Source organism: Physella acuta, unplaced genomic scaffold, assembly GCF_028476545.2.
Source record: "Physella acuta isolate Inbredline_101_S28 unplaced genomic scaffold, ASM2847654v3 ptg000074l, whole genome shotgun sequence".
Lineage (NCBI taxonomy): Eukaryota > Metazoa > Mollusca > Gastropoda > Physidae > Physella > Physella acuta.
Window position 1 is genome coordinate 639,971 of NW_026731594.1, and position 21,949 is coordinate 661,919.

The following is a 21,949-nucleotide window of genomic DNA, read 5'->3' on the forward strand; positions in this document are numbered from 1 at the left end:
TCGAGTTTACAATCCGGGTCAACGTCTCTCCATATCCCTGCTATTTAGCGGTCCTTTGGATCATGGCCATTACGAAGTTCTCTTGCCTTTCACAAACACACGTGATGACCTTCTGGTGCCATCTGTTGACAACGTCGGCATGTGCACCAACATTACGCACCCATGTGATCTCCACACTGATGTGACGTCACCTGCCCACTCTCCTGTTACTGATGAACATTTACAAACGCCGGGTTTTCAATGCAACATTTGCTCAAAACAGTTCACACGAAAAAATAATCTTAAAGCACATTTAGAAACACACTCCAGTCAGCAAACGCATTCCGCAGAGGACTTTAAATGCACCATTTGTTCCAAAACCTTTCGACTAGAGAAATATCTCAAAGCACATTTAAAAACACACTCCACTGAACGAATGATGCAATGTGAATATTGCCAGCAATGCTTCAAAACAACTCGCACTCTTATGAAGCACTTACAAACTAAACATGTACATGTAGAAACACATTTAACAACATTTCTTTGCAGCATCTGCGACAAACAGTTTCTCGCACGCAAAAATCTTATCACACATTTGAAAACTCATGCCCTGACGAAATCCTTCTTTGAGTGTGTACATTGCAAACGTTCTTTCAAACAGTCGCATCTTCTCGCAATACACATGCGCATTCATCACATTCAACTTTCCGCTGCGTTTCAAGAAGACACTGCCCTTTCCATCGAAGAACATGACATTGGACTACCTACCGCACTATGTACTTCTTGCAATGCTCTTCATTGGCCATCAGAGGTAAACAAATCGGGACATTACACTAAGTGTTGTCATAGCGGCAAAGTGTCTTTGCCACCGCTATCCAAAGCTCCTGCTTTATTACAAAACCTCTTGAGTGGCAAAGATCCGCTGTCCCGACATTTCTGTGATCATATCAGGGAATACAACTCTGCTTTAGCTTTCGCATCAATGGGCGCAGACATTGCTCAACCACCTGGTCATGGACCATATGCATTCCGAATCCACGGTCAAATTTATCATCAAGTCAGTCCTTTGTACACCAATCCTAACACGACCTCTCGATACGGTCAACTATATATCTTCGATTCTGCTGAGGCTACCACTCAACGTTTGCAAAATGATTGTAACAGTACTTGCAGTAGAATGGTGTTGTTGCAACTAGACAAAATGATACGACAGGTTAACCCCTTTGCTAAATCGTATATGTAAATGCACGACATTATAACTCACAGTAACTCTGTTTCTTCTGTACGAATGGTATTCATGGAAAATCCAACCCTGGACATGAGAAGGTACAACGCACCCTCCTGCCAAACTGATGTTGCTGCTATCTTTGTAGGTAAAGACGGGGAACCTCCTGCACAACGCGATATTTGTATATATCCAAGAGGAGATGCTTGCAAGCGTATCTCTGTGCTCAATATGAACTGTGACCCCATGGTTTATCCACTGCTATTTCCTTACAAAGATCCAGGCTGGCACATACAATTCGCCCATGTTGAAGAAAAGCGAACCGCAAACAGAACCAGAGTCACACAACTCCAATTTTATGCCTACAGGCTTGCCATGAGATCTGCATTCAGCATCTTGCATTCCAGCGGCAAACTGTTCCAGCAATATGTAGTCGACGCATATGTCAGAACAGAAGGCGCGCGTTTACATTACCTACGCTCCCATCAAGAAGATTTGCGCGTAGAACAATACAGGGGACTGATTGATGCTATCGCTGCAAAAGCACAAGGCAATAACATTCACCCTGGACAGTTGATCATTCTTCCCTCTACATTTCAAGGCAGTCCACGGTACATGCAACAGAACTACCAAGACGCGATGGCGATTGTCCGCAAATGTGGCAAGCCTGACTTATTCCTAACATCCACATGCAATCCTGCTTGGCCGGAAATCTCTAACGCCATTTCCCATCATGAGCGACCAGAACACAGGCCTGATGTCGTTGCCCGCGTCTTTCATATCAAACTGCGGGAGTTCCTAACTGACATTTTGGAGAGGAATATTTTCGGCAATGTAGTCGCATACATTTTCGTTATTGAGTTCCAAAAACGAGGCTTGCCTCATTGTCATATGTTACTGACACTTGATTCACAGTGCAAAATAAGGACCAAAGATGACATAGACAAATATGTCTGCGCTGAGATTCCAAATCCCGAAATACACCCTCGACTTTTCCAAATTGTCACTAAACGTATGGTACATGGTCCGTGTGGTACGCTCAATTCTAGCTCATCTTGCATGAAAGACGGCAAGTGCACAAAAAATTTCCCAAAGGACTTCAACGCCGAGACTCAAGAAAACACACAAGGGTACCCCATATACCGCCGAAGGCAGGGCACAACTGCCATTGTTGGCAAACACGACATCGACAATCGTTGGATAGTACCTTACAACCCCTGGCTTTCTCAGAAATTCAATGCTCATATTAACGTTGAAGTGTGCGCGTCCGTTCAATGTATCAAGTATCTATATAAGTACGTCTACAAAGGACACGACGCGGCATCCCATGCACTTCAGAAGGAGCCGGCCGATGGTGTTTTCCAACATGACGAAATACAAACTTTTCTTGATGCTAGGTATGTTAGTGCTCCGGAGGCTATGTGGCGTTTGAACGAGTACAGTCTTTCAGAAAAATCGCACATTATAACACGATTACCAGTTCATTTGCCAGAACAGCAAGTCGTCTTCTTTCATGAGGGTCAGGAAGAACAAGCACTACAAAGACAGGCCAACAAAAACACCATGCTCTTAGCTTGGTTTGAACTCAATAAAACGGATCCTGAAGCTGTGGAGTTACATTACACTGATGTTCCCCAACATTACACATTCCAACAATCCTCTGGAAAATGGCAAAAGAGAATTAGAGGAGGTGCAAAGGTGATCGGTAGAATGCCTGTTGTTGCCATTCACGACACCGAACGTTATTACCTCAGGCTTCTCCTTACCCGTTCCGTAAGCATCACGAGTTTCAAGCATCTACGAACTGTCAACGGCGTGGAATGTAACACTTTCAAAGAGGCGTGCCAACTATTGGGTCTTCTTAAAGACGAGAAGATATGGCATGATACACTTATAGAGGCATCTGAGATACGAATGCCAGCGTTTTTGCGACAACTTTTTGTTTTCATCTGTGTCTTCGGCGAACCACAAAACGTTCCACACCTTTGGGACACGCATAAACTCTCCCTTTCTGAGGACTTTCTCAGAACATATTCCACACGCACCGCTTGCATGCATGCTCTAGCAGAAATAAATGACATGCTTCAACCACATGGCCTCAACCTGCACAAATTACACCTACCCCTCACTGACATTCTTCCGAAGTGTCATTCATCTTCCGCCTTTGATGCTCAGGCTGAACACTCCCACGCTATAGAACACTACGACAAACTCAACACAGAACAAAAGCACGCTGTTGACATTGTTTTGGACGCTGCATACATAGACTCCCGACCGCGACAAACCTGCTTCTTCTTAGATGGTCCGGCAGGAACAGGGAAAACCTTTGTTTATAAAACTCTGATCCATACCATCAGAGCCAGGGGAGACTTTCCTGTAACCGTTGCATCTACAGGAATAGCTGCAACATTGTTACCGGGTGGACGTACTGCCCATTCGGTATTTAAAATCCCATTGAAGCTCACTCCTACTTCCACATGCAATATCAAACCTATCTCACAACACGCGCAACATATTCTGCAATGCAAATTGATTATATGGGACGAGGCGCCAATGACACATGCATACGCATTTCAGGCAGTTGACAGGTTGTTACGTGATCTCACAGATGAGACGCACCCATTTGGAGGGAAAACAATTCTATTGGGTGGAGATTTCCGACAAATACTCCCCGTCATTCTGCGTGGCTCCCGAGCACTCACTGTCGCCAGTTGCATAAACAAGCAACTTTTGTGGCGTCACATGCATGTACTTACACTGACGACAAATATGAGAGCTCTTCCTGACGAACAGCATTTTGCAAAATGGCTTCTCGATGTTGGAGACGGGACAATTGGAACACCTGTAACATTACCGTCACATTCTTTCCCTCTTCATTCTGATCCCGTTCAATTACTATATGGCGACATCGACTTCTCAACTGTCACTTCGGAACAACTCAGTACGCGAGCTATACTAAGTGTCACGAACGAAGACTCCCTGCACCTGAATGAACAAGTATTGAAACTTATCCCAACCGACGAAGTAACTTTCACCAGCGTTGACTCCATCGTCACAGACGATCCCGCAGATGAACTTTCTTTCCCCGTAGAATTTCTTAACAGTCTTACCCCTACTGGCATGCCTCCGCATAAACTCAAAATTAAAATTGGTTCAGTTGTCATGCTTCTTAGAAACCTCATGCCAGCAAGAGGTCTCTGTAATGGCACTAGACTGACTGTTACCAGCATTCACCGCAACGTACTGGAGTGTAAGACTATCGCAGCTGCTACCTCACAAACTGTCCTTATTCCACGGATATCCCTGACTCCATCAGATTCAAATTTGCCTTTCACCTTTACGCGCAGACAATTTCCTGTCAGATTAGCCTTTGCCATGACAATTAACAAAGCACAGGGCCAAACATTCGAAAAGATATGTCTGTATCTTCCAAAACCAGTTTTCACTCATGGACAACTATATGTTGCTCTCTCCAGAGTTACTTCCTATAATTCTCTTACTTTAGTTTGCCCAAACCCACCCTTTTTGGACAACTGTGTCTATCAGGAAGTCCTGGGTCACTAAATAGCGGCGTATGTTACGCCGCGGGTCGACTAGTAGACATTATTTTATGTGTGATAGTGTAGGCTATATCCAAATTTATCAAGTTTAAAAATTTGGTTGAGTATTGAGTTATAAGTCTGATTTCATGTAGTCTATTACCATGATAATAGTTCTGCTTTGTGTAAACTTGTATCTAATAAACAGGGAGTGATCTCCCCTAAACTTTCTCGAATATTTTTATATAAAATAACTGGGGATGGGAACTCGGGCTATAGACATGATTTTTAATCCATTTTAAATACTTAAAGTTTTAAAAATAGAATAAAATCTCGTAGACAAAAGAATTGCACACCAAGTGAACACTAAATAAAAAAGTGCATAATAGTGCGCAATATTATTAGTACTTTAAAAATTTACATTAGTTTTTTGAGAAATCAGAAGTAGCGTAAATTACTACTTCCGGTCAACGGAAATGACTCAAAATTTAACAGAAAGTAGAGAATTAGATCTTTTACTTACATGTGAAATTTCGTTTATCTATCTGAAATAGCACTCAAGTTATAGGCTTTTGAAAATTTCAAAGTAGGAAAAGTATCACTTCCGGTTATCGGAAATCGCTCAAAAGTTGATACGGATCTACGATTTTGATAAAATACTTATTTATGAAATTTCATCAACCTAACTGTAACGGTACTCAAGGTATCGTGTTTACACACACACAGACAGACAGACACACAGACACACAGACACAGACATACGGATAAGATTGCAAAATTATGTTTTTCCGTATCAGTGAGATGTAAAACGTCGAAATTTGTAAAAATCTCGATTTTTTTTGCACGATTACAAGACTTTCTCTATACTTCGTATATACGAGAAAGTAAAAATACAATGTATTTAACCAACTTTTACATCACATACCTGCTCATGTAACGAACTTTCAAACACAATATATCAGCGCTCTGATAGCAAAATAATATCGTTAAAAATCAATGTCTTCATAACCTATCAACGTCCCTATTCTTTTAAGTAAGCATCGGAAATAAAGAGTTATACCCAACACAAGGACTCTTATATTTAATCGATAAAATCATATTTCAAATAGAATTATTGATCAGAAGCAAACGGTCTTGAAAAGTAAAAAAATGTGTCGATTTACAAACTGGGAACCTTTCACTACGACATTTTTTTATTACTTTTTTCTGCGATATTGATTTACCTTCATTATACATACATACATAATGTTTGGGTGTAGGTCTTTATCAAATATACAAGCAAATAGAAGTAGGTTTAAATTTCATGTAATAAAAGATATGTATATATATATATATATATATATATATATATATATATATATATATATATATATATATATATATATATACAGGCGCTACATATGAATAGATTCCTCTTTAGACCTAACGATTCATCGGACTGATGAAGTTAAGTCCAAATGCTTCTTGACCTCTGCAAATAAAAGTGATATTGTGGTCAGCTCTATGCTCTCTTTCTCTCTCCCTCTCTCTATTATATATATATATATATATATATATATATATAATTATAATAACAATATTTATAATAATAAATTATTATAATATAATAAATAATAAATATAATAATAATAATAATTATTATTATATATAATTATATATATATATATATATATATATATATATATATATATATATATATATATATATATATATATATATATACTACATATAAACTAAAATAGTATAATCAGTTTATTCTCATAAAAATGTCAATATGCCACCACAATTACTCTGCTCACTACCCAGGAGGTGTATAATTGTTTGAATTATTGATCACAGCCAGCCATAAAACTGTAAAAAAAATATCGAAAAACCAGCTGGGTGCAACGTTTGATCATTTCATCTTAGCCCTTTGTGTTGTAGGCCTATAGATTAAAAGAACTTGTCAAACTGTCAGGTAATTTGTAATTCTTTATCAGCCTTTGGAGCGTTCTAGAATAATAGAAACAAACTATTGTGCAGTTTAAGGCGTGCCGTTGTGATTAATCGCATATTCTAATTAGCAAGCATCGATCTTCTAATCACCTACAATATATTTTTGAACACTCGATACTTGTGCACAGTATATTTTTTCTTACAGGATAGTTGCTAGTCGTAGAGCATTTTAGGGAACAAAACTGGAAAATGTTGAAGAAAATTCAGTGCAACTTTCACATTGTGCTGCACCTAATAATTTTTTGCCATCTTCTGGGAATACGTAAGTTTAAAAAAACTATTTTTGTGTTTATTGGAGTCATGTGTATTTAAGTATATTCAAATATAATGTAATGGCATAATAATACTGATTAAGAGAAAAAAACTAATGAATTATCTTATTAGTTGGATCCTAAAAATATTTTCAGTTATACCAAGTCAATTCTAAACAGGATCTGACTAAATTATATGGGCGTTCACGTCTGAATGTTATACGAAGAATATCTAAATGTGTTAAGGTGATTTGATAAAATGTTATAGGCGGTTATGGCAGAATATTATACATATCTTGGTTGATATTATTCAGATGTTGATTGAAAGTTAAATTTGCGCCGTAGATTGATTATAGCAAAATCAGTCTTGATATAGATTTTACACAGCACACTACATAACGCTTCGATTTTAAAAACCAAAAATATTTCAAAACATATGTCATTTCTTTTTCTTTTTTTCCCCACACGCAATTACTAATTTGTATCTTTATAATAAAAAAAATAAATAAGCAACCGTGAAATTGTGTATGATCTTTATCAAACTAAATGTATCGTCATACACAAAACAGATTATAGAATGTATTAAGAAATTGTATCGTCATACACAAAACATATTATGTAATTTATTACGAAATAATCAAAATAATCCTAGTCTTGTATGTGAACAATTAAACTAATATCTATGCAAATATGTCTACATGTTTAACATATCAGATGAAGTCAACACAGCAGAAGTCAGAGTGGGGTCGTTCATTAACGCGAACAGCAGCTGGACGATACTACCCTTGGGAGTGGAGCCACCCGCCTTGAACGTGCTGTCGTGTGCTACCAGTTGTCTGTCGTATGGACCACTCTGTAGAAGTTTTGCATTTGGTGCTCAAAGGAAACAATGCCGACTAGGTAAGTGATGTTTGATGCTATTTATGGTATATATACTGTTTATACATATGCATGTATATTGTTACGTCACCTGTACTCTTTCCTTTCGATATAGACCGGGGGTTCGCAAACAAGAACAATGTATATATATATATATATATATATATATATATATATATATATATATATATATATATATATATATATATATATATATATATATATATATGTGTAGAGAGAGAGAGAGAGAGAAACTATAACAAATATTGAAATGTGTTACTAACACAAATACTGCAATAACGTTCGCAGTATTATTGTGTGACAATAAGACTTGGCCTAGTGGTAGTATGCAAGAATGCTATCTTAAGCTTCCAACTGTCATATACAGGAGAGGAGTCAGCATCACGACCACGAGTCCACCCATACAAGACTGGTATTTGTAGAAGCTAAGCGCGTCTGGACTTGGAACATATCCCTGACATGCGAAGGTCACATAAACATGACAACTGTCACCCACAACACTGTACAGTTTGAAAACGCATTTCAATTTTTCCTAGATTAATTAATTACACATCTTTTATTTAGGATCGTGGTTAGTTTTGGCATCAACTACTACCATCAACCCTGACGAAGTAACATACACGATGGGTGACTTCTGCAACACGGCATTAAACTTTACCGTGGTGTACAATGGCAACTTCAGTATCTGCTTATGGGTCAACAGAGCGACCCTGACGTATGCTAATGCTAAGCTTCAGTGTGAAAGTAGGTTTTAGGGAAAAACACTTTACATTTTAAAGAGCAGTGGTTCTTAACCTTTTAGCCCCATCAGTTTCCGATGCGCATTTATCGAACCCTTCACAATAATTTGTCACACCGACAAAAATTATAATCTTACTAATGAGTAAAGTGAGTGTCTTGATCCTCGACGAACCAGTGAAACTGATTTACCAAACCCTAGGGTTCAGGAAAACTATAGAACTATTTAAATTATCTGGAACATGTTTTGTAGCTATGCAATGCAAAATAATCCAAAACTTAATATTAGCCAATATAAAAATTTAAAATAATAGAGTTTTTTATCTAACATACAGAAAAAAATATGAGTATTTACTGAAATATATAAAACTACATACTTGTTAAATAGTCGAATACAAACTTAGGTTCTTTGTTAATATATAGCTTGTATATTGTTAGACAATCTTCGCAAATTTCAATAACAAAATCTGATATACAAGCCTATACAAATACTATTTTTGCTTGTTCAGATCGAGGCGGCCATATGTATACTCCAAAGACTCGAGACCGTTACGACATAATCCAACAGTTTTTCACCGACACTAATGTTTGGATTGGTCTCAGTGACGCCGCACAAAATGGCGTGTACAGGTGGGAAGACGATCAGAGTGTTATCAATGCCGATTGGAAGATCCAAATATTTACTAGTGAGATGCATGTTTTAAATGTTTCCCTTATACTTTAAATGTATTTATAATATATATATATATATATATATATATATATATATATATATATATATATATATATATATATATATTAAGCATATAAAGTAGGTTGCATATCAAGAGATAGTTTTGTCAAACGTTTTAAATTTCTCTTAGACCAAATAAGTACCAATCTGAGTTGGGTGGATCAGAGGCGTAGCGACCCTTCACAGCGCCCGGGGCAAACTTTCGATTTATATATATATATATATATATATATATATATATATATATATATATATATATATATATATATATAATCTACTTATATTTAATTTCTGTGTTGAACTTTTTTTAGATTACCCACCCTATCCAGCTCTGTCTTGTATTGTCTACACAACAGACAAGCTTCTAATGGAGTTTAACTGTAACGCGATACCGTACCCATCTCTTTGTGAGTTTGGTCTGAGCAATTAAATGTGAGTGAAGAATGCAATTCTTCCATCTGGCAAACATCCCAAACTAAAGAAGTATGCAATCATTTGCTGTGACGAGAGAACAATGTATCAACAAGTTGTTTCAAGACACTTTTAACGTATCCATTTTTTTTAGAAGTTTCCAGAACTGTTTCTTTCAAATTTTAACGAATGCGAACGTGTATATTGATTTCGTATACTTATAATGATTGATTTGTGTAATACAAAAGTAATGTTGATCATAATAATATGTATTTTGTACACAGGGCGGAACGTTTTTTTAGATAGTAAAATATAGTTTAGAACAGTGGGGAAATTATTAAATAAATCATTGTAAAATAATTAAAGGTTTTTGTTTTATATTAATAAATTATCTTGATTTCGATTTGTTGCACGATTACGACACTTCTTTAACACTTCTTATAAAAGATTTTTACAGTCCTATCCCCTTCTCTATTCGCTATGGGCCCAAAACTTACGAGCTAACAAAGTAATTATTCCCCATTGGATTAGCAACCCTGGTCACTGGTCACTTTGCCGTGTCATAGTTATATGTCTCTTTGAATCGACGTACCATATAATAATATACATTAGCTACGGTAGTTTCCCAGGATATTCTCAATGAATTGTACACGCTATAATAGCACTAATAAAGACATTGTGTTTTTAATTCAAAGAGAATAAACTCCTTGATTATTTTTTACTTTAAAAAAATAAAAATCAATAATTAAACGCAGCCCTTTTATGTCCCATATAACATCGCGTCCCCTGCTGTGATGAAACGATTATGTTATGCGTTTTACAGTTAGCGCACAGCGTGATCAAATGTTAATCAAACAATTCGTGAAATTACATAAATCTCCTTCAAGTCTGAAGTAAAGCTATAATGATTTTGAGTGCGGTTTGGTTTTCGAGTTTGATTTGCGTTAATGTGTCTGAATATGTATATTATGAATGTCGACCTGATTGTATTATTCTTAATTCAAGGTGAAATAATATTAATACTTACTTCATTACCAACAGAGTAGATACAAGGGCACTACAGTTGCAGTTTCAGTTCAACCTCTACTCAGACAACAAGATACAGATTTTACTCCTAGAAATGGAATTATGGTATTCAAAATGCAATTATGCAAAACAAGCTAATTATTCTTGCGACATCTTTGCATTCTTTTGCATAACAAAATAATCATCATGCTGTAGTAGTGTAGGGTTAAGTATAAAATTACTAACTAAATGTAGAAATAACTCTATTTCTAATTGCAGATCAGCTTATTTGTATTTGAATCAAAATAAATCAAGGGATTTTAAGTAGTAAATATTTAGTTTAAGTTGTCTTAAATAAATAAAATATCAAACCAGAAACCTTCCGTGCATGACATCATTCCTGCTGAAATATTAAAGCGGATTTTAATATTTTTGTCTTGATCCTGTGTATGGTTACTGCTACGAAAAAAATCATTTTCTTTTGTATACTGTTAAGAACAAGAAAAAATATGCTTTGGGTTTTTAGATGGATTAGTTCAACCTGGTGTCGGATTTAATATGATTATAACTAAAATCAATGGTTTTAATTGCATGTTATTATTGATGTGAATTCTGATCGACATGAATACAATATAACATTGCAAAAAGTACGTGGTGTGCAGTTTGTTGCACTGGTTAAGGTTTTACTCTCATATATTACTTTAGAGCTGAAAACAGAGTTATCCAGTGCGTGTGTGATATGCGTGTGTAGGCGTGTGTATGCGTGTATATGCGTGTGTAGGCGAAAGCGTACGTGTACGTGTACGTGTACGTTTACGTTTACGTGTACGTGTTTGGTGTAGGTGTTTGGTGTAGGTGTTTGCTGTAGGTGTTTGGTGTAGGTGTTTGGTGTAGGCGCTTGGTGTAGGTATTTGGTGTAGATGTTTGCTGTAGGTGTTTGGTGTAAGTGTTTGGTGTAGGTTTTTGGTGAAGGTGTTTGGTGTAGGTGTTTGGTGTAGGTGTAGGTGTAGGTGTAGGTGTAGGTGTAGGTGTAGGTGTTTGGTGTAGGTGTTTGGTGTAAGTGTTTAGTGTAGGTGTTTGGTGAAGGTGTTTGGTGTAGGTGTTTGGTGTAGGTGTAGGTGTAGGTGTAGGTGTAGGTGTAGGTGTAGGTGTAGGTGTAGGTGTAGGTGTAGGTGTAGGTGTAGGTGTAGGTGTAGGTGTAGGTGTAGGTGTAGGTGTAGGTGTTTGGTGTAGGTGTTTGGTGTAGGTGTTTGGTGTAGGTGTAGGTGTAAGTGTGTGTGTAGGCGTACGCGTAGGTGTAGGCGTACGCGTAGGTGTAGGTGTACGTGTAGGTGTAGGTGTAGGTGTATGTGTGCAAATGTGTTTAGGCCTATATATGTGTATGTACAAGTGTATGTGCATGTGCATGTGCATCCGTGTGTATATGTTTCTGGATGGTGTGAAAGGTGGTGTTAGCGAACCCGAAAAAGCTATTATGCTGCTGTGATTTAAGCAAACGTTGTAAAACCATAGACTTACACACTTGTGGAATAATGAAACTTAGTATTTTATGTACATTCATATTATTTGTCCCCTTAGTGTAGCTAGCTGCAAATCCTTTTTTAAGTAATTGAAATGACTAAATAACGACAGGGTTATATGAAGGGGACTAATTGCTGCAATAGGATACCAAATTTGATTTTATATGTCTCTTTAAATTTTATTTAAATAAAACTAGACATTTGGCTATATTAAATGATTTAATTCAAACGTCATAGCAATCGTAAAAAAAAAAGAAACTGGCTGAGAAAAAAAAATCCCTAATTCCTAGGTAAACTATATCATAAAGACAGATTAGTACAGTACTACATATATGAGCTTTTTGACTTATTGGAAGCATGTCTGTTAAGAGATAATCTTTGGGTTTCGTTAGATAACTGACCATACCTCGCGCGAAACAAACAGCAACGTTATCAAGAATCAAGAATTTCACACAGCTACAAAGACAGAAGCAAGACACTTGGGTTTCTGCCCGATTTTTGCCTCCAGTTTAAAACACACATTGCAAACCGGGTTTTGAACGTGAGGTACAGCTTGGTCGTGGGATGACCTACGATCACCAGACCGGGTACCGAACTATCAGTTTAGTAAGCGGGCGTACTACATACTAGACCACACTGTCCAGTTTTGACAACATTTAACAAAAGCTTGAGGACACGGGGTCTGTAGAAAACGTCTGGCAATAATGAGGATAAGTTATATATTGGGGAGGGGATTGTATGTAAAAAAGAGTGACTTTATTTGTGGACGGTGAAGGGCAGATTCGATTCCGTACCACGTTTAGAAAAGCAAAAGGTACCCCAGGTTTACATGGTAAACTTATCAACTTCATTCTTAAATGTAGTATTCGAAAAGATCGAACACACTAACTTAACAAAAGCAACTCAATTAGCACCCGACTCAAAGGTCTTTAACTCAGAAAGACTCCCTCTCCTCATACAATCGTTATCTGAGTGTGAGTGGGTATCAAGCAAATAAATATAGGCCTCTGTTTACAAGGGTATGTTTTATTCTTTAGCAAGATAAACAAATAGGATATGAAATCAACGAAGACTCTAAGTGTCCACATTCAGCTTGTTACAATAGAATAAACACACTCGTAAATTCTGTGTTTTAAACTAATACTTCTTCTATTAATAAGATTTGGATCCAGCATAGTCTACTTAGTGAATTTAATTAACCACTGTTCAATTAATAATTTCCACCTTTGGTTTATAATGTTTAAGACAGCTTAGATACATCTTTATTTTACTTTTTAAATAGACCTACTGACCTAATAAAAAGAAAGGTAGTATCAATACTTGGGTATATTTTGTTAGTCGGAATTTACAGATTGTGAACGTCTGAAGTTGAAAGTAAAAATATTTGTGAAAATACCATTAAAAATGTACCGACTCCCACTAAATTCAAATTAAGTCTGAATTTTGTTTCTTATTTTCATGTATCTAAATACCAACGGATATAGCGACAAAACATTAGCGATACCGCTTTCCTCGATGTTTAGATTTAAGCCTCTACTATAATGCATTACGAAAAAGATGATTTTCGTAGTTAAATAAATTAAACTGAAAATCGTATAGTCTTACTCAAATCGAACCTAGTGTCATTATTTTTAGTTTTAAATCATTCTATTTATAACTTAATTTCAACTTTGTGTTGAGTTATCGTATGCCTAATTCAATCAATAGTAGCACGTAGTACAGGCCACATCATGTTAGCTAAATTCATACAAATGTTTTACTATTTTAAAAAAGTTAATTTATTATCTTTGAGTCTACTCATTTACTAGCTTAATTATTAACATTCTTTGAGAAAAATTGTATTAAAATCGGTGACATAATTCCAATAAAACGAAATAAAATGAAAATGCGGTATCGATACCACTAATATGGTAACCTACCTAGTTTGTGAGACATTTTGCATAGTCTGCTAAACGGATAAACCTAAAATAAATATGCTAGTTAGAAAGTTTAATAAATAAGGAATATAATCCCATAAAAAAAGAGTTAACCTCAATGTTTTATTATTTTAAGTACATTTTTAAAAACGCACCTTTTAAACTTAATATGAGATTAACAAAAACAAGGAAAACAATGAAATGAAAATTAAACGGCGGTAAAGGTCAATAACCGCAGCTAATAAGGAGGGCATATATGATTGGGATCATAATCGCGTTCTATCGATTTTTAAACGGTTAACAAAGCAATGCGAACGAATACATTTGAATTAGATTTTTTTGCTCGCGAAAGATTTAGAGCCTGTGACGTCATATTTTATTTACTTGTGCAACTAGCAACATTAGTGTATGCATTTTGGCATAATATGTGAGTTTAAATACGACAGCACAATATTCTTCTTCTTCGTTCTTAATTTTTAGTGTTGTGAGGAATCGAGCCTTATCTGCCAGAGGGTTTGAACTCGAGACTTTTTTCGAATTTATCAACCATGAGCTTTGCCGACTCGACATCACAATTAAGGATTACGTGTCAACTGGTTATGCGCCATTGAGGCCATTGACTCCGATTTCAGCCTGCTTTTCTTTTTTGGATTTGCTTCCATAGCCTTTGTCCAATACTGCACAATACTTAATCTCAAGGATTCTCAACTCATAACTGGAGTACCAACTTTAAAATTGGTGTTTTGAAAAGGAAATAATATTTATTTAGTCCTTAAAAAATGAAAAAACAAAATGGTGTATTGCCTTATATCTGCTGTGTATAAAATCTTTGAATAAGAAAACTGCTGGATGTTTCAGTAACTAATTTTTAGCTGCATGGCGAGGATGGTGAAAGCCAGGGGTCTCCAAACTTTTCAGACCGAGGGCCGCATTAACTATCAAATTTCAGTTCGGGGGCCAGTTTCTTCCAGGCATGTCTTTGATTTTTCTGGGCAAAGTTCCTCAGCCATCACCAACAAACTTTTTTTCCATGGACAAAAGGATATCCGCGGGCCGGATGAGAAGACCTCGCGGGCCGGATGCGGCCCACGGGCCGTAGTTTGGAGACCCCTGGTGTAAGCAAACCGTTACATCATTTATTTCATACGTCATGGGATATGTCCATTACTCGCCTTGTCACGAAAACAGACATATTGCTATTGTAACATACTGTACTTTTAATAATGTATTATTTGAGTAAGCTTGGTGTGGCAATAGAATGCCTGGCTAATGCTATTTACTTTCTCGTATACGAAGTATAGAGAAAGTATTGAAATCATGCAAAAATCAAAATGGAGATTTTCACAAATCTCGACATTTTATTCCACCCTGAGTCGGAACACATAGTTTTGCAATTGTGTCCGTATGTCTCTTTGTGTATGTATATATGTGTGCATGTGCTTATGTGTGTATGTTTGTATGTCTGTGGACACGATAACGCGAGTACTACTACAGCTCGGTTGATGAAATGTCATATATAAGTATCACATTTGTAGTTATGTGTTAACTTTTCAGAGATTTCCGGTTACCAGAATGAAAACTTATTCTACTTTTGGTTTTTCAAAAGCCCATAACTTGAGCACTGTTTCCGATAGATAAACAAATTTCACATATAAGTAAAATATCTAATTCTCTGCCTTCTGTTAAATGCTGATTAATTTCCGATGACCGGAAGTAGTACTGTACGCAATATTTGATTTCTTAAAAAACGCATATAGATTTTATAAAGTACTAATATTCCGAACTATTATACATATATTGTTTGCTGCTCACTTGATGCGAAATTCTTTTTTCTACGAGATTCTATTCTATTTTAAAAAGTTTAAGTAATTAAAAATTGATTAAAAAACTTGTCTCTATTCCGAGTTGCCATCCATTTACTTTTGTCAGAATTATTACAAAGTGGCCGGCCATCACATATCATTAAGAGGAAAGTTAACAAAAAACTAAAACTTATCTGGCATCGGGAGGTTAATGTTAATTAGTAACGCTCGTAGCACATTTCAAAGGAAAAACATATACGTTCATGGATTTAAAAAATAAACTTATAGAAGATAATTTATTGCAAATATCACATTTCGAATGAATGTTATCACTGGCGACCGCTGTTTTATAAATTCTACCTATGCGGTCTCGTATTTTCAACTCTGGATAAAAAATATGCCTATTTATCTTAAAAAAACCCCATTGAGAACCACTGCAGCCTACATATCTGAAATTTAATAACGTAGAGATGTATATGAGCTCAGAAAAGTAAAAGAGAAAGTTTTTTTTAATCTCATTAGCATAAAACATATACAAATTATATGCGGCTTAAACTTTAAACGAGTGTGCGTGTTGCTATCAGTTTTTACTTATTTGTTCTTTTGATAGATTATCAATAAATCAATACAGGGGCGAATGTATATCAATAATGAGGTAGGGGTACATAAGATATGATTTAACCTAATTCATTATATTTTCAACAGATAAGATACGCCTCTGATATATTTGCATATTCATTTAAATAATTTTTGCATTGCAAATGGCAGTTGTTCAAGTTTAGATCGTTTAAAAGACATTGTTTTCAGTACGAGACTTGTTAAGTTTGATGCAAACTCTTGAAATTAGATTTCGTTGGGTTTCAACAATTTTTAACTTCAAATTTGTCGTAAAACGCTGCATAGGTAACTATTGTATGATTTATTTGTATTTTTATATTAATCGGATCTGATTTATATTCTAATTCTTGATTTTGTTTTTAGATTTAACTGAACGTTTTTCAACGATATTTTTGTTAAAAAAAAAACAAGTTGTCTATTAAGTCACATTATGTTAATATAGTGTTAATAAAATAATACATTTTAAGGTCTATAGAATCTAAATGATTTAATATGTATGCTTAAGAATAGAATGCATGTTTATTAAACTGTAATAATATATTTAAAAATTATAGAATATAGTAGCCATCATTAATGCTTAAAATGTATACTAGACGCAGTCATAGCACAGTGATTAGGCTCATTAACGTATTAGATGTATCATAATGTATCTACACTAGGGCAGAGGAGGCGTAGCGGGGGGGGGGGGGGGTGCGGAACGCACCGGGTGACACCATTTAGGTGGGTGATACCAAGGCAAAAAATAGCAAATATATAGAGAAAAATTTGAGGGGGGGGGGGGGGGGGGTGTGGGTGCAAATCGAAAGTTTGAGGGGGTGCAAATCGAAAGTTTGAGGTGGGGGGGGGGGGGTGCAAATCGAAAGTTTGAGGGAGGGGGTGTAAATCGAAAATTGAAAGTTTGTCCGCGGGAAGGGTCGCTTCACCTCTGGGGGGGGGGGGGGGGGGTGACACCATTAAGTGCCGCACCGGGTGACACCCGACCTCGCTACGCTACTGCACTAGGGTTTACTCAAAGGCTTTCAAAACAGACATACTAAACTAAGGCAAGTTTAAGTGCTTTAATTATACAATTATTATATTGAACAGGTGGTCACATTTTTGTATTTTCTACCACACAGGAATAAAGATAAAACAGCTCTTACCATGAGTTCCAACACTTTGATAGGCCTAATGTTGCTTGCCTTCTCGATATTTATTGCAAGCGAAGGTTTGTTGTTCTATATTAAAAACAAATTAACTTGCTATTAGGTAATTGAATAAGGTCGTTGGTTGGATTTGTATTCAATTACAATTTGTCAAAGGTATACATTTTAAACTGTTTAATTTTGTCTAAGTCACCTATTTGAATGTGGAATAATAATTAATACTGACCAATAATTAATAAAATATTAACGCTTATGTATTTCAGTAACTGCAGCACCATCTCATCCAATCAAAGCCTCTGAACCATGCACTGAGATGCTAGACATCGTCCTTGTACTAGACTATTCCACCAGTATAGGGCCAGTGAATTGGAATTACGTAACACAGTTATCCGCAAACATCACCCAGTATTTTGATGTTGGTCCTGATAAAGCCAGGTTCGCTACGATGACCTTTAATCGAGAACCTACCGTCCAGTTTAACCTAAAAGATCACTTGGATCATGATTCTTTGACACGGGTATGAAGTATATTTAAATATAATTAAAAGCAACAATATTTAAAAAGAATAATATGCAAACATGTATAATCTAACTGTTGTTTGTTCTTTAGCACTGTCTAGAAATGCATCAAAGTGCATATAGTGTTGCTTTGTTTTTCAATTTCAAAGTATGTTGCGCATTTATTATCAGACTTGAAACAGAGTAAGTTAAATTTCGGTAGAAGTTGTAGGTCGACTTAGTCAGGTCAGAGGCGTAGCGATCCGTTACGGTGCCGGGGGCGAAATATAAGTTTTGCACCCCCCCCCCCCCACCATTTATACATAAATATTTACGTTGTTGGAAAAACGCCCCCCCCCCCCTCCCCCTTTGACTTGGAAAGATCGGGGCACTTTTTACCAGTTACTTTTAATTTACTGTGTCACACATTCGATGTAAAAAAAAAAGTCCGTAAAGCTTAGTTAGCAGTCTAATTTCTTAACCTAAACTGTGAGTAATTCAGTAATATTACTTGGAATGAGCTTTTAATATTTTATGGTCGGCGGCCGGGGCGGCCGCCCCACCCGCCCTCCCATCGCTACGCCTCTGGGTCAAGTAGGTAAAGCTCACTGTTACTAAGAAAAATCTCGGGCAGATGAGGTTCAATAGCCGGAGACGTCTAAGAAAGGCATCAGTTGTTTTCTTGTATTGACCAAAGCAATGGAAGTTAATCCAAAACGAAAAGCAAGCTGCAATAGGAGTCAACTTATTTGTGATGCGAGAAAACACCGTCCAACATTACAATAAAGTACAATTATTGCTATGGTAAACAACATTATTTAAATTAATGTATAAACATCTATATAAGTAAAGTAAAGCCCAATTTCAAATTTGAAGGACCATGTTACAAGTGAAGTAGAATTAACCTGTTTGAGTGACATCATCATATGAAGTGATAGTAAGGTCAGCAATATGCCAAGCCGCCTTTACTTTCCCTAAATTTCCATCACAGCTGGGTGGACACAGGAACACGGATTCGAACTTGAGACATTCAGCGGTCTAGCGCTTTACCACCAGGCAACGCGTCCACAACTATGTCGTAAAACAGAACATTTTTTTCCTTTCTCTAGGCTTTACTTGCCATAGCATACCCAGGTGTTTACGGAACCAAGACCTACTTAGCCCTGCAGGATATCATCAACAAAAACATGTTTGGTGCTCCGGTTGGTGGTAGAGACTATGCCCTGAATATTGTAATCGTCATTACCGACGGAGAATCTGACGAACCACTACGAAGTTAGTCAAACCTATAATTTATTTTTAATATTTTTATTTTCTTCCTAAAAGCTAATATTCCATTAACAACCCATTAACGTAAAATTTGATTTAACAATTATAGACTAGAAAATACCTAAAAGATAAAATGTATGAATATTCTAGCATTTTCTGAAACTAACGTGTTTTTTTTTTTAGACAAAGAACTAATTTAGACATATATTTTAGCATTGGAGGCAGCAGCTCAGGTAAAAGAGGCAGGAGTTAGTATCATAACTGTAGGGGTAGGCTCTAACCAATCAAACAATGAGTTGAAAGGGATAGCTAGCGCTCCGGAATACGCGTTAAAATCTAGCAACAGCGACTTCCGAGAGAAAATAATAAACTCCATTGTAAAGAAAAGTTGTCAGAGTAAGTTCGTATTTGACTTTCTTAGCAAGTTGCCTAATTTATCTAAGGCTTTGTAGGCCTACACTTTTTAATTAAATTATTTAATATGTTGATTTTATTATACACAGATAAAATATACGTTTTTCGTTTAATATTTCTAATATTTTATATAACCTTGGATTTTTTGTTTTCTCTAGCTGTAAAGATCCGTAATTAGAAGGATGCTCCAGCACAGAATGAAAGAAAAAAACTAACTATAATTTCTCTTAAAGACAATATTTTCATTGTGATTCAATTGATAATTATTCTTTTAATTTGTATTTTTAACAAATGGAAAAGGACAAAGGGCTTAAATCGGACAACAAATTCAGAAGAAGAAAAAATAATTATAAAACAATCGTTTTCACACACGTTGAAAATTTTTGTGATTTTAAAATAAATAAAAGAGATGTGGTAAATGATGCACGTTTTTACTTGTTCTATTAAAAATATGAAAATTAAAAGTAAAAAGTACTTCATGTTATAAAATAGAAATGTATCTTATGCAACAGAAATGTATCTTAAACTTACAGGTGAATGATGCAAATATGCATTTCTAATTTCCCCTAAACAGAGCATATAGGACGTATTTTAATCTTCCTATAATCGCAAGTGTTACTTACTTAAATCAAGCCAATCAAAAGAAATTGTAATTCTATTTCTGCTTTGAACAAAATCTTTCTTCATGCTGTTTGTCTTCATGTATTATAAACCATCCAATGTGAGCACAAGATATATTGTTCTATTGTTCGTGTAACCTATTTTTTACCCTTTATCTACTGACGGTACTTATAAGTGCCACTTTAATTAAGTGCCTGTATTATTTTTAATTTATTACGAATTTTAAAATTATTGAAGTCATTAATAGTATTATCTCCCCTGAGTCGCCAGTAGTCGGAGGTATCAATGTTTTTTTAAATTAATGGTGTGGCACCATTTTCAATGTCTTGCTATATCGGTAGTTCACAATTTTTCTGTACATTTCTCACACACGTTCTTGATTTCCCTTTGTTTAACCTTATTTTTCAAGTTTTCAACCCCAAATATTTTTTATTGGCACCTTCAATAGTCAGGCAAACACGTTTAACTTCTAGTTATAAAATTTTAATCAAATTGTCTTTGTATTAGATCGATGTTTACAAGTGGACTTATAAGTACCGTCAGGGCACACGGTCATTTTTTTAGGATTTTTAGAAAATGGCAGATTTGTTAGGTGGGGTTACATAAATATTGTCTTGATAATTAATTATCGAAATGTACTCAAAAAATGATATTTACACATTTATAAGAAGTTTAGCATATGGTTTACCTAAGAAATATTGTAATTACATGTTAATTTCTAGTAGTAAAAAAATAACAAGAATAAAGGTATCAGTTACAGGTTCGTTTACAAGGTTTAGTATACTTCATTTGCATACCAAAGCCTAGTTCTAGTTGTAAGATTTAATTTATTAGTTATATTTACTGCAATAAACTGTCTTGCCTACAACAACCAGCATTTACGTAATGTATACCTGTAGACTAGTAATAGTCCATACTTCTGCATATAGTATAGATCTATAAGGTAAATTTTAATCAGTAAACAGAAAAGAGTAATCCACTACGGCTATCCTAAACACATTGAGCTCACTTCTATTTATGAACTTGGCACTGTAGTGTAGACTTGTCATTACATTCTAGTAGGCTACAATTATACTAGTATTACTAGTAGTTGTGTGCTGAATGACTAGGCTTTTGTTTGTTTATGCGGCTCATTGTACTAGTTATTGGAAGCTTTCAGCAAATGCATGTTCATTCCGGCAACCATTGCTACACCAGAAAGACTACAGACAAGATTGAGGGAGCATGAAATGTCGACTACTTTTGCTGTGTTTGAGGTCTGAGATGTGTTCCGATAGAAAATCCAGTCAAAATCGTACTCAAAATATACTTTTGTGCTGTATTTATGTGTGAAAATTACAAAAATTGATTGTTATAATGATTGCCATGTTA

General features: G+C 35.7%; 2 protein-coding genes across 2 annotated transcripts; both read left to right on the forward strand.

The window, feature by feature from the left end:
- The first annotated feature begins 1,267 nt into the window (after window positions 1–1,267).
- Window positions 1,268–4,768, forward strand: LOC131952927 (uncharacterized). Its single transcript, XM_059315867.1, has one exon. It carries the CDS (start codon window positions 1,268–1,270, stop codon window positions 4,766–4,768), a length of 3,501 nt encoding a protein of 1,166 aa, XP_059171850.1.
- A 2,038-nt stretch (window positions 4,769–6,806) lies between these two features.
- On the forward strand, window positions 6,807–19,554 carry LOC131952939 (uncharacterized). The gene is made up of 8 exons (XM_059315877.1): window positions 6,807–7,000; window positions 7,704–7,889; window positions 8,454–8,633; window positions 9,137–9,313; window positions 9,672–9,767; window positions 18,041–18,294; window positions 18,387–18,443; window positions 19,384–19,554. The coding sequence occupies exons 1-8, from the start codon at window positions 6,928–6,930 to the stop codon at window positions 19,552–19,554; spliced, it is 1,194 nt and encodes a 397-aa protein (XP_059171860.1). The 5' UTR covers window positions 6,807–6,927.
- The last annotated feature ends 2,395 nt before the right edge of the window (window positions 19,555–21,949 follow it).